A 14,663-nucleotide genomic window follows, 5' to 3' on the forward strand; every position below is an offset into this window, starting at 1 on the left:
TCCCATACCTATGCACTGGTGAGATCGGCCATATATGTCCTGGAAACTTTGCAAGAAGGCTTCCTTTGGAATGGTGTTCAAAAGCCTTGTCACGTTTCGTTGGATGTCAGGAATATCGTCAAATCTGTTTCCTTTCAAAGCGAGTTTGAGTCTTGCGAATAGGAAGAAGTCTGGAGGATTGAGATCTGGCGAGTACAGGGGATGTTCAAGTTGCACCACCCCCTTTTTTGCTATGAACTGTTTGACGATATTGCCTGTGTGAGGGCGAGCGTTGTCATGGGAAAAAACCATGAATCTTGTTGTGCGTACTGGGGTCGTTCCATGCGTAGACGTTTCATGAAACGGGCCAAAGTTTCAATGTACCGTGCAGCATTCAACGTCGTTCCATCAGGTAGAAATTCCTTGTGGATAATGCCTTGACTATCGAAAAAGGTGATGAGCATCGTTTTGATGCGTGACTTTTCGGCTCTGACCTTTTTCCGACGAGGAGATCCCGAAGAACGTCATCCCATGCTTTGCCGTTTCGTTTCAGGGTCATACCTGAGACACCACGTTTTATCCTCAGTGACAATACAGTTCAAGAAATTTGGTGTCACATTCGCAGTTTCGACAAAATCCTGTGAAGCCTCTAAACGTGCCTGCTTCTGATCGTCCGTCAAGTGATGTGGCACAAGACGAGAACACATTTCCTCTTCCCTAACTTCTGGGTAACGATTTGTCGCACGGATTCACAGTTAATCTGCAGTTCATCGCTAACATGCGCACAGTTAATCGCTGATCGTTCGCGATGACTGTCCTCACCTTCTCAATGTTTTCGTCACTGACGGCGCTCGCCAGTTCTTCCGCTACGGAGGTTGTCAGAAACATTTTCCAGGCCTCCTCGAAAACGGACGAACCACTCGTACACACACTTCAAGAACAGTGCCTGATCTTCATAAACACATACCAGCATCGCATGCGTTTCCTTCGGTGTCTTGCCAAGCTTAAAACAAAACTGTACATTGATCTTTTGGTAGTTCATGTTCCTGTTCGCCTTTCAGAACCAACACACTAAACACGCACTGTGTCAGACAGGTCTTACACGGCACACAGATAATGCTCAACTGAACAACGTTGAGAGCAGTTGGTCAAAATCTGCTGCTACTGTGACCGTTCACAACGTCACCTATAGTATGTCATGATACCCAGGAGATGAAATATGCCGTTTTCCGCGTCATTCTACGATAAAAACTGCCCAAGTTAGAATTTTTCCACCGGGTGAGTTGGCCGTGCGCGTAGAGGCGCGCGGCTGTGAGCTTGCATCCGGGAGATAGTAGGTTCGAATCCCACTATCGGCAGCCCTGAAAATGGTTTTCCGTGGTTTCCAATTTTCACGCCAGGCAAATGCTGGGGCTGTACCTTAATTAAGGCCACGGCCGCTTCCTTCCAACTCCTAGGCCTTTCCTATCCCATCGTCGCCATAAGACCTATCTGTGTCAGTGCGACGTAAAGCCCCTAGCAAAAAAAAATTTTCCACCCACTCCGGGACACGATTTGCAGTATCCAGAGTCGCGCAACCCAACTCTAGTTGCTGGTAATTAGCAGCAAGGCGGTGCAAGAGCGCTTGTACTAGAAGTTTTCTCACTCCAACCGCGAGCGAGATGAAAAGAAACGCGTTATCACGTGACAGAGAATCTGGGTCACCGGCAGAGCTAATGGAGGATATCCAACGTGAGAACAAACATTATACCCTATTTCCCTCATTCATTCAGCACTGCCAACGTATCGAGTTCAATTGTTTTCCCTGTTAATTTTTATAAATCGTAAGATACTCAATGGATAATCAAGTACAAACATTCATTCGAATCCGGGAATTTTACGCATAATTATGAGACTGAGAAGTGCTCTACTTTACTGAAAGAATGGTAGCTACGCCGTAACAGGGGTGCGACTTAATGGCTAACACTTGTTGAGTCCCGACCGTGGCAGTGAAATGAAGGATTCCCCTAGTGCTCGTCATCATTCACCGACAGAGACAAAAGGACGCTTTTAAGATTGCTTGAGAGTCTACGAAGCTATTTTAATAATATTTATTCAGTGAAAGTGGGAACTCAGGAGCTATAATTTGATATTCTGTTCGTCACTCTACGTTGCGTATTACCGGAGCACCTTTTGAGAAGGGGTTGTGTTTTTCCCCCACTGCTAGTACCAGGGCATCTCACCTATATAGGAAGGAGCTGAAGAGCAGACACTACCAGTTCATTTTCAGTGCAACGCCAGTTCGTTAGTAGTTCGTCGTGATTTGTGTGTTAGTCGTTTATGAAGAAATCATCCTGTAATTTGAGCAGTGTAATGCAGTGATTTATTAAAGTTTGTGAATATATGTGGAAATAATCACAGTCTGAGTAAGATGTTTGCGCGTACAGTGTGCCGCTAATTAATATAGTAGGAACGGTACGAAACCGCACTGACCGCTGTCCGTGTGTAGAAGAGGTCGTGCATCGAACCTCATATATGCCTAAACTGAGACGGCTCAATTAACATAAATAGGCACGTATCTAAGTGCGTGGAGTGTGTGTACTCGATATAAATGAGAAATATAAAGAAAGTGAGTGAACGGCTCATTGTCGGCATAATTAAGGGCAGTGTCACGTTGTATAAATCCCTAACGCAGTAGAGAGCTTGACTTACGCATCACTAAGTGAAATAGAGTATGCCTGAAGTACTGTCATGTGACACGAGAGTTTTAACCCAGTAGTGGCCTAATCAGTGACATTTTTAGGTGAACCAGTGGATACTCAGGGCCTAGAATAGCTGTCTGCTGTCTATAAAAATGATAAGTAGGTGAGAAGGGAACAGTGTCGGGCTTCAGAGACTTTACCGACATTGGGTTGGAATGCTTGTGCCATTGAGCAGATACAACCATGTATTTAAATGGTGATGTGTAACAAATTAACGCATTCACGTGAGATAATTTTCCCTCATTTACATAAGGAGTGTACAAGAACGTCGGAGTGAACGGGACATCCAACTGTATGCCAGAATTTTGTCTGTGTAGCAGAGAGAACGAGACATCTAGCTGTCTGCCGAAGTTTCACCTGGTGTAGCAGAGAACGTCTGGAACGTCGTACGAAATAAAGCCATCATGTTCGTGACTTGCCAGTTGGTCACCAAAGAACTTCATATCGCTGAAGACGTTATGGATTCCGAGCAAATTCATGGCGTGCCCTCCTGTAATGCTGTGAACGTGGTGTCCTGAAGGCTAAGTACATTTCCAAGTATTTATATCTTTGAAGATCGTTACCCATTGTAAATATAGAGTAAATTTGCATTTAGACGTAACGTAAATCGCTAATATGCCATTTCAGAGGGATAATAATAATAATTTCATTTTTATTTTGGGTCTTTTATGGAATACTTTCATCATGGTTTTGGGACGACCATATTTTACTTCCATTTTTTATAAGGGTTCGATAATGCATGACGTAGTTCTAAGGACCTTAGATTAAGTAAGTGTGAAGTGCTGTCAAGTAAAGAGGGCTTAATATTCTGTAAAACTGACTCCAGTTATCATCTTCCTATAGCAAATATGAGTCATCAAAGATCTCTCAAAAATTGATTTTTTTTGTACTTCACAAGCTCTTAGGGAGTCCTCCTGACTAGTAATTAAGGCTGCTGAAACGACGGATGAAGACATGAGATTGGGGATATATTGTTAAATTGTTTAGCTCGCGAGTGCAAGAGGTAATTTGGACCCGTGTGGCAGGAGTTCATCAATAAGTAGCATTGTATTCGAGGTCTCGAGAGGAAGAGCAGGGTGGCTAGGCAGGTTGTAGCCTTAATGGATATAGTGAAGTAAGAATGTGAAGTTCCCTTGGAATTTGTTATTACTATGCGCGAAGCGGATACCGCGCTATGAATATGTTGATTACGGCCGGACATAGAGCCGATATTTAATGTGATGCCATTGTGGCCAGAAGTGAAAGAAAATGTGATTATTGCCGTGGAGTAATTGTGTGCGAAGGGCCAGTGGCCCGCTCTTTGGAAGTGGGACACGGACGGCTCGCATTTGGGTAATTTATGAGCCGGTCTATAGGGGAGAAGGAAAGTGTTTTCTCCACTGAAAGGGAACATAATACAAATAGCTGGTTCATTCCTCTCGAAACAGCGATTACATGCGTCAATCTAAATATTCCCAACGTCGCGTAGATTCCAATATGCATTAATATGAAGGATCCCTCCAATTTATTTCTTAATTATTTACAGCGTGTAGGGAGTTCCAAGTTAGATTATACCCCGTCTCAGAAGACGGGTTCATTCCAGGAGACAGTGAAAGCTTACTGTTACCAACAGCGGGTGGGTTGTGCCATCTGTGCCTTATCGTGTATGTGTGGAGTGTATTTGCCCTTACAGGAAGTGCTATGATAATCTGTTTATGATGTTTGGTATTGAAGTCGCGTAATGCTTGTCCCTAGGTAGCAACGTTGTGTAAATAATGCCCTGTTATGTGTATTGATAAAAATCATAATAAAATGAGCGTGTTAATTATATTGCCTATCCGGCAATGATTAACTTGGGAAGTGTTGAGATACGACTTTCAAAGGATTGGGAGTGTACATAGTTGAAATATATGCTTATTTCAGTTCATCCGATTTTAACAGACTTATATCGTAGCTTCATATAATTTGAATATATTAATTCTCAGCCGGTAAACAGGATTATAGCAGGGTATGTCCATACTGATTAAATATGTGTGTAAAGTGAAATAATTAGAGAGGAAGCGCCTCTCTAAGTCTGAGATAGTGTAAATAGTTCAAGAGGGAATGCCTCTTAAGTTTGAATAATGGAGCGCATAACGAAGTGTAGAGAAAGACTACCGAACATTTTAAACGTCAAGATCACCTTCAATATCATATGTAAAGGGTTTTGTATGGCATATTCATGTTAATAAGCCGGCCCCGTGGTGTAGGGGTAGCGTGCCTGCCTCTCACCCGGAGGCCCCGGGTTCGATTCCCGGCCAGGTCAGGGATTTTTACCTGGACCTGAGGGCTGGTTCGAGGTCCACTCAGCCTACGTGATTAGAATTGAGGAGCTATCTGACGGTGAGATAGCGGCCCCGGTCTAGAAAACCAAGAATAACGGCCGAGAGGATTCGTCGTGCTGACCCCACGACACCTCGTAATCTGCAGGCCTTCGAGCTGAGCAGCGGTCGCTTGGTAGGCCATGGCCCTTCAAGGGCTGTAGTGCCATGGGGTTTGGTTTGGTTTGGTATTCATGTTAATAAGACGTGTTTCACTAGTATAGTAAATTTGTTATACTAGATATTGTGTCTCTTCTCATTGGTAATGAACTAGTATTCCTCTCATAATTAATATTCCCCTACTATAGAGATTATTAGAAATGTTATAGCCCCATCGAACTCTCCAGTGAAACCCGAAAATGCGATGCCGACTCAGCTAGCAAATTATTCTTGTAGGGGAATATGAGGCTTCGATAACCGGGCTGAGTTCGGAGCTCATAGGAGGTGCTCCATTCTAATATCATACTTATGAAACACGACAACTTGTTTACGTACTGAAGCCTTGGACAGGTACACTACGCAGGAGCAGCGTTGTATGTCGCCAGTGTTGCCGGATCGACCGTTCTGACTTCATTCACTGAATTTTATTTTCACAGGTTGTATTAGCAACTAGGTCATCATCGTTACAGATACGACTGCCCATGTACGGTGCACGGTACACGTTGGTGCGCTGTAATTCCGTCAGTTATGTATATGCCTCTTTTGTGTGCATTTATTCGTAGCCCTATGCAACTGGCCATCTTGTTTAGCTCGGTGGTTATCCTCTGTAGATTTGCTGTTGTTTTAGTGAGGAAATCAATATTGTCTGCAAATTCTAAGACAGGAAGGGGAGATATCTCGTTCCATCGAATGTCCGTATCATCACCATACCTTGTCTTCTTCATGATAACGTCCATGGCGAGCATGAAAAGGAACAGTGACAAAGTGCATTTAGAATTTATTCACTACGATAATGCTTGTTTTTTAAGGGGTCTAACATCTAAAACATAGGCCCCTATCTTTATTCGTCTTCAACAATATTGTCTTAAGACGGAATAGTTTTTGTTGTATCCATTGAGTGGCTTGATGCAGATCTTCAATCCTCCGTATCATCATGTTAGCTTTCTCATTTCTATGTAACTACTGCACCTACTTTAATCTGCTTCTCTTATTCATGTTTTGGTGTACCTCTACCATTCTTATCACCTACTCTTCCCTAAAGAACTGACAGAGCAAGTCCTGGGTTTGTTAAGATGTGGCCTATGATTTCTACCTTTTCCTCTGGTCAAATTCTTCCAACATACCAATTCGATTCAGAATATCTTCATTCGTATTTCAATCGACCTATCTAACCTTCAGCACTCTTCTGTAACACAACACTAAAAATATTCTCTCTTTCCCTGTGTCACTTAAATACAATTCCATGTTCCAGAAGAACAAGTGTTTCTTTTTCATAAGAAATGCCTTCCTTGTTTGTGCTACTCTGCATTTTATGTCATCCTTACTTCTGCCCTTGTTAGTTATTTTACCGCCCAACTAACAATATTCGTCCACTTCCTTTAAGATTTCGCTTCCTAACCTAATATTTCCTGCATCTGACTTCATTCGACAGCATTCACTTACATTTGTTTTGGATTTGTTTATTTTTATCTTTTACTTTCCAAGATGTACGCCTCTGTGGTGTAGTGTTTAGTGTGATTAGCTGCCACCCCTGGAGGTCCGGGTTCGATTCTCGGCTCTGCCACGAAATTTGAAAAGTGGTACGAGGGCTGGAACGGGGTCCACTCAGCCTCGGGAGGTCAACTGAGTAGAGGTGGGTTCGATTCCTACCTCAGCCACCCTGGAAGTGGTTTTCCGTGGTTTCCCACTTCTCCTCCAGGCGAATGCCGGGATGGTACCTAACTTAAGGCCACGGCCGCTTCCTTCCCTCTTCCTTCCCTATTCCTTCCAATCTTCCCATCCCTCCACAAGGCCCCTTTTCAGCATAGCAGGTGAGGCCGCCTGGGCGAGGTACTGGTCATTCTCCCCAGTTGTATCCCGACCAAGAGTCTGAAGCTCCAGGACACTGCCCTTGAGGCGGTAGAGGTGGGATCCCTCGCTGAGTCAGAGGGAAAAGCCGAACCTGGAGGGTAAACAGATGATGATGATGATGACTTTCCAAAATTAGCCTTCGTTGCTCACGCGGTAGCGTGCCGGCCTCTGACCACTGGTTTCCGTGGTTCAAATCCCGGTCACTCCATGTGAGATTTATGCTGGACAAAGCGGAGGAGGGACAGATTTACCTCCGGGTAGCTCGGTTTTTCCTGTCGTTTTCCATTCCAGCAACAGCAACACTTTCCAATATCATTTCATACCATCTGCCAGTCATTAATCATTGCCCCGGAGGAGTGGGACAGGCTTCGGCAGCCGGCACAATTCCTATCCTCGCCGCTAGATGGGGCTTCATTCATCACATTCTTGACCCGGTCGAATCACTGGAAACTGGCTGTGGATATTCATATTCACTATCCAAGATTGTGTTCATATCATTCAGCAATTTCTCCGATCTTCTGTAAACTCAGATAAAATAACAATATCATCGACAAATCTCCGAGTTTAAAGTTACTCTTATTTGATTGTGATTCCTTTTCCAAATTTCGTTTTGATTTTCATTACAGTACCACATTTTATGAACACTGAAAAGGAAAGGGGAAAACTGCAAACTTGTCTCAGTCCTTTCTGGATTGGTGCTTCATTTTCATAGCCCCTAATCCATATCACTGCAGACTGATTTTTGTACGCATACTGTTGACCGATAACCAAAGAACGTATTTACCACCAACGGGAAGAATCCCTATTGCAGGTGGTATAATAAGGTGCAAAATGAAATCAGGTTACAGGTAGAAACAACTTAATCTAACTAAACAGATAATCATAGCCAGAACATAAGAAACAAATTCAACATACATCTAAGCTAACCGCTAAAGAGAGACAGAACATGGAATGAAACCAAAAAAATATGCATTTAACTTAACCGTTGAACAAGACAAAATATACAATAATATTTCTTTCTTTATTCTTTCTATCTTTCTTTCTTTCCTGTTTACCTTCCAGGGTCGGTTTTCCCCTCGGACTCAGCGAGGGATCCCACCTCTATCGCCTCAAGGGCAGTGTCCTGGAGCGTGAGACTATGGATCGGGTGAAAACTGGGGAGGAGGACCAGTACCCCGCCCATGGGTGCATTACCTGCTATGCTGAACAGGGGCCATGTGGATGAATGGGAATATTGGAACGGACAGGCAAGGAAGAAGGAAGGAAGCGACCGTGGCCTTAAATTAGGCACAATGCCGGCATTTGCCTGGAGAAGAAGTTGAAAACCACGGAAAACCACTTCGAAGATGGCTGAGGTGGGAAACGAATCCACCTTTACACAGTTGACCTTCCGAGGCTGAGTGGACCCCGTTCCAGCCCTCATACCACATTTCAAATTTCGTCATAGAGCCAGGAATCGAACCCACGCCTCCAGAGGTGGCAGCTAATCACGCTAACCACTACACCACAAAGGCGGACATGTACAATAATGCAGACCAAAAATAGCCGGGCTGAGTTGCTCAGACGGTTAAGGAGCGGGTCTTCTGACCCCAACTTGGCAGGTTCGATCCTGGCTCAGCCCGGTGGTTATGGAAGTTGCTCTAATACGTGAGCCTCGTGTCGGTAGATTTACTGGCACGGAAATAACTCTTGTGGGACAAACTTCCGGCACCTCGGATTCTCAGATAATCGTCAAAAGTAGTGGGACGTAAAAACAATTACATTATTATTATTAAACAAAAAATACGTACAACTCTGACTTAATCCTAAGTCCAATGTTCATTTGTATATACTGTTCTATTTACATGCAATTTTTACATTTTTGAGCAGCATTAGTCCTATTTTAGATCCCGGAAGAAAATTCCGAACTGTATTCGGCGAGGTGCGTAATGAATCCGTGCTTTCACCCAAAAGTGGTTGTTTGTACACAGAGCCCGAAGAATCCAAGAATTGGGAAATGCCTCCGTCCTTCACTTCGGAAGATAAAGCGTGTATTTCTTCCTCGTGCTACAGCCTGAACGTTAAATGGTGTCAATTTCAGGACATACTGTACGGGCAGTCCATTTCACCACTTATGCTTCAGAATACCATCCTGACATTTACACATTTTCGATGTGCTCACAATGTGTACTTGTCCATTGCTCCACTGAACACCTCATAGCGTTCAGATGAAAGCGACGTGCTCCCATCCCTGTAACTAATTTACCTTATGAATCGTACCTGACCATGTTCGAGTTTTTTGGTTAAGTACTGCTGTGATGTTCGCTGTACCTCAGATTATTATTCGAGATTGTGGAAAATACTTCTTTCTCCGTATCTGATCCTAATCACCTTAAGAATCTCATAAACCTTCGTCCATTCAAAGTTATCGAATGCCTTTTTTAGATCTACGAATACCGCGTACGTAGGCTTGTCCTTCTTAATTCGAATCGCTAAGATCGGACGTTAAGTACAAGATTTCCTTACGTGTTCGTACATTTCCTTTGAAGGCAAACTGATCTTCTATCAACTCAGTTTCAACTTATCTCTCCATTCTTCTACAGTATAAATAATACTTGCTAAAATTTTGAAGCGTGAGATACTAAACTAATAGTGTGGTAGTTTTCACACATGTCAGCAGCTGCTTCATAAGGAATAGGAATTTTATAACAACATTATTTTTCATATTGAATGGCACTTCCCCTGCTTCATACATCTTAAACACTAAACCGAATAGTCCACCCTTGCCAGTTTCTCCTAAAGGAGTCAGTAAATCCGAGAATGTATCATAAATTACAGGTTCCTTGTTCTTATTTAGGACTCTTAATGTTCTGTCTAATTCTGACCTCAAAATTGATTCTCCCTTTACATCATAATCAACTGCCTCTTCTTGTTCCAGACCGTTATGACATACTTTTTCCCTTGATACAATTCTTGAATATCTTTCTGTCTCGTCTTCTTTCCCTAGAAGTGGTTTTTCCAAGTTAGCTTTCAATATTCACGCACCTGGTTTTCCTTTCTCCAACGTTTTCCTTTGTTTTCCTATATGCAGCGTCTACCTTCCCTACATCCATATTACTTTCAACTTGGTTGCACTTCCCTTACAGCTATTTCAGCTATTCTTCCCTAGCTGGCCTCCACTTTCTATCTACTTTATTGTTTATTCGCCCGTATTCTTTTCCACCCTCGTCATTTTTTTTTTTTTTTTGCATTCCTCTCATGAAGTTACACGCGTTATTCTTAGAAGAATTTAGCCAGTATGATGAATAATCTATGACGACATTGTAACGATGATGCAAACGATGTGTAAGCAAGAAGAAGCTACTACATTATATGCTTTTCTACTGCTAAAACACGTTCTCGTTGGAATACCTTCATAACACCCCACGGGGAAGAAAATCATCAGAAACTCTCATGAAGAAGAACGCAGTATCTACCAACAACTCAAATAAAAACGTCATAAACACCTTGGATCTACGATTCCTGATGGTGGCTTATCAAAGACGTGAATGCGAACATTGTCCAAAATCGTCCGACTTCTGTGGTGGTTCGCAACGTGCAGCATTGTGGTAATGTATATGAAGACGAGTGTATAGGGAATCAAACTTGGGACTCTCTGAACCGAATTCCTTGACGCTCGCCAGTTAGCCAAGGAGCCGGACAAGTAAAATGAATAAATATTGAACTATAATTAACAATAATTAATAAAATATTTGTTACCTATGTTTACTTACCCACGGTCTTAGCACTCAGGATTACCGTTTCATTACTCCCACAGGCAAAGACTTCGTAGCCTAGGTCCAGAGTCACGTGCCTCTTCTTTCTGAGTTGTGGAAATCCTACCGTGTCAGTAGCCGCGGTGTCAACCTGTTAATTAATAGATTAATTGTTTGATAATTGATCATATCTTGTACGCAAGAAGAAACCACTACATTTCTATGACTAAAATAGAGTCTCGTTGGGACACTTTTATTACACCTACAGGGGTGATATAGATGTTTATTCCCATAGGGAACCTGAAATATTTGTCCCGAATGAGTAAATTTATAATACCAATATAAATGGTCCATTATTGGACATTATAAAGTTTCCAGTTAACTCATTCCTGGTTGCCAGCGTTTTGCCCCAGTGTGTTAAGTTGGGTTCATTACTTGGTAAATAGTACATCCACCGACTGAATGAGTTAACCGGAAAATTTATAATGTCCAATAACGGATCTTCAGGGGTTGTAGCAAGGATGTAAAGGAGACGGCATATTAGTCCTTGGTAAGACCCCAAATAGAGCATTGTTCCAGTGTATTGAACCCTCACCAGGATTACTTGACTCAAGAACTGGAAAAATCCGAAGAAAAGCAGCTCGATTTGTTCTGGGTGATTTCCGACAACAGAGTAGCGTTACAGAAAGTTGCAAAGTTTGAGCTGGGAAGACTTGGGAGAAATGAGACGAACTGCTCGACTAAGTGGTATGTCCCGACCTGTCAGTGGAGAGATGGCGTGGAATCACATCAGTAGACGAATAAGTTTGAGTGGTGTCTTCAAAAGTACGAAAGATTACAATATGAAGATAAAGTTGGAATTCAAGAGGACAAATTGAGGCAAATATTCGTTTATGGGAAGGGGAGTTAGAGACTGGAATAACTTACCTAGGATGATGTGCAATGAATTTCCAATTTCTTTGAAATCATTTAAGAATAGATAAGTAATACAACAGATAGGGAATCGGCCACCTGGATGGCTGCCCTAAATGCAGATCAGTAGTGACTGTCTGATCGAGGTGAGGTAAATTATTGTGCCGTGCATTTATCGTTGAATACGATAACGGAAAGAAAACAAGAGTAAGACACGGGAAGTCTAGCCCCTCGGTGTAGGAGGCAACGCGTCCACCTGTTATCCGGCGGCCACGGGTTCGATTCCCGGCCGGGTCAGGGGTTTTTTAATTGTCAATGATTAATATCCCTGGCCTGGGGACTGAATGTTTGTGTGGTCCTTAATGTTCCTTTCCTCACATTCAACACTTTACACTTCCGCAATTTCCAAATACACACAGGTTCATAACATACCGGGCGAGTTGGCCGTGCGTGTAGAGGCGCGCGGCTGTGAGCTTGCATCCGGGAGATAGTAGGTTCGAATCCCACTATCGGCAGCCCTGAAAATGGTTTTCCGTGGTTTCCCATTTTCACACCAGGCAAATGCTGGGGCTGTACCTTAATTAAGGCCACGGCTGCTTCCTTCCAACTCCTAGGCCTTTCCTATCCCATCGTCGCCATAAGACCTATGTGTGTCGGTGCGACGTAAAGCCCATAGCAAAAAAAAAAGGTTCATAACATATGGTGAAAAGTAGGGGCAAAAGATCTTTCTAGGTCGTCGCCCTGAATAAATAACATTTTTTTATTAAAACAGACACGGGAAGATATCTCGTTGTTGAACAATTTGAAATTTCATGGCCAACAAGAGCAGAGTATGTAGTTAATAGAGAGACTTGTTCAGTAATAACACTAGTTAACTTTTTCCAAACAAACCAAACCAAATCTCATGGCACTACAGCCTTGATGGGCTTTGCCCTACCAACTGACTGCTGCTCAACCTGAAGACCTGAAGATTACCAGGGCAGGTACCGAGTTCTCTCGGCAGTTATTCTTGTTTTCCTAGACCGGGACCACTCTCTCACCGTGCGATAGTTCCTAAATTGTTTTCGCGTGTTTTGAATGCGGTGAAATATACTACATTGGTGCTACACATTCCCTTGCCATGCTCGAGCCCAGAACTGGTGTCCGTAAAGATGCTGGTTCATCTCCGTAGGTGTAGCTCCTCAGTTTGCGTAGGATGGTGTTTCCGACACAAAAGTTACCGTTCGTATTAAGATAGTGTTGCTTGAAGGACAAAGTACTGTCGAGGATCACGCTGAGGTACTTGGAGAGCTGCGGCGTAGTAGAGGGATGCTCACTCGGATACTTATGAAAATGTTTTCAATTTTTGAATAAGATTTGAAGCTCGAAGAAACCAACTATCTCTAGTGTTTGATTTTTATATTTGGACATGTGCAGTTTTCTCACGATTTATGTACAGTAAGAGAGAGTAAGGAGAAGTTGGTAAGGGAGAGCAGGACATACCCGTAAGAGGATGGGGTAGGACAGGCCTACCCCATATAAGTGAAAGAGAGATATACACTGAACGAGGAGGAGAGAGGCGAGGTACAGAAGGAGAGCGGTTACAGCCTCACAAGGTCGGCCGCAAATTGAATGGTAAGAAAGCTGCGCTGTCATCTGGTAGGGGTTGTTGGAGGCTACTCGCGGGCCCCGCGGATAGGGCCAGTCGTGTCATTAATGGGAGGGCGGTCTTCTTCTCACCAGGGATGATGAAATGGACGGACAGCAGTAGTAGTAGGTTGGTAGTTTACTTTTAAACTTTTTGTTACTTTTTATTTATTTTAATATCCAGCAGGATCGATGGACGTGGCATGTAGGGACTGAGGATGACTTCTGTGGTGAACCTCCCTAGGGAGTGTCATGTTTCCGGAGTATCTGATGGACCTCATGGCATGCCCAAGGAGTCTCGTGTTTTTTTTTCCTTTTTCCTTTTTTTGTAAGTTGTTTTCATTGTAAACATGTATTTGGGATGAACGCCTGTTATGTTCAATAATAATAAATACAAATCTCTAGTGTTTGAAAACTATTTCTGTATTTCGACCGACAGTGTCTATTTATAATACCTGTAGCTGTGTTGTCTTAACCCTCTCCAGCCCAAATTTATGAGAAATATGAACAAGAAAATTCTTGAAAATCGCCTTCAAATAGTTTTGAATAAATTGTGTGTGCAACAATCCATACAATTGAAGGAAAAATAAAGAAGTGATTCCAAAGAGGTCCGCCTATGTGGGGTAGTGGTTAGTGTGATTAGCTGCCACCTCCGGAGGCCCAGGTTCGATTCCCGGCTCTGCCACGAAATTTAAAAGTGGTACGAGGACTGGAACGGGGTCTACTCAGCCTCGGGAGGGCAAATGAGTAGAGGGGGTTTCGATTCCCATCTCAGCCATCCTGGAAGTGGTTTTCCATGGTTTCCCACTTCTCCTCCAGGAAAATGCCGGGATGGTACCTAACTTAAAAACACGGCCGCTTCCTTCCCTCATCCTTTTCTACCCCTTCCAATCTTCCCATTCCCCCACAAGGCCCCTGTTCAGCATAGCAGGTGAGGCCGCCTGGGCGAGGTACTGGTCATTCTCCCCAGTTGTATCCCCCGACCCAAAGTCTCACGCTCCAGGACACTGCTCTTGAGGCGGTAGAGGTGGGATCTCTCGCTGAGTCCGAGGGAAAAACCAACCCTGGAGGGTATACGGATTAAGAAGAAGAAGAAAAGAAAAGAAGAAGAATAAGATTCCAAAGGGAATATGAAAGAGTTACCTACTTAGAAAATTCACAGAAAACATGAAAGTTAGTGATTCCAATTGGAATCGTAGGCCTGGAGAGGGTTAATCTGAAAATGAACTTACTGAAATTTAACCCATATTATATGTAGCATATAAAACATTATTGTTGATCTACATCCCGTAGCTGTCAGCTTGAATTATGGAGATGAGGGG

General features: G+C 43.2%; 1 protein-coding gene across 1 annotated transcript in view; it reads right to left on the minus strand.

The window, feature by feature from the left end:
- Positions 1-14,663, minus strand: part of LOC136857114 (hemolymph lipopolysaccharide-binding protein) — a 48,323-nt gene that overhangs the window by 18,274 nt on the left and 15,386 nt on the right. The window contains exon 3 of the mRNA XM_068225658.1: positions 10,822-10,954. Coding sequence (XP_068081759.1) covers positions 10,822-10,954 — 133 coding nt within the window. The remainder of the gene's footprint in view (positions 1-10,821; positions 10,955-14,663) is intronic.

This window comes from Anabrus simplex, chromosome 1 (genome assembly GCF_040414725.1).
Source record: "Anabrus simplex isolate iqAnaSimp1 chromosome 1, ASM4041472v1, whole genome shotgun sequence".
Taxonomy (NCBI): Eukaryota; Metazoa; Arthropoda; class Insecta; order Orthoptera; family Tettigoniidae; genus Anabrus; species Anabrus simplex.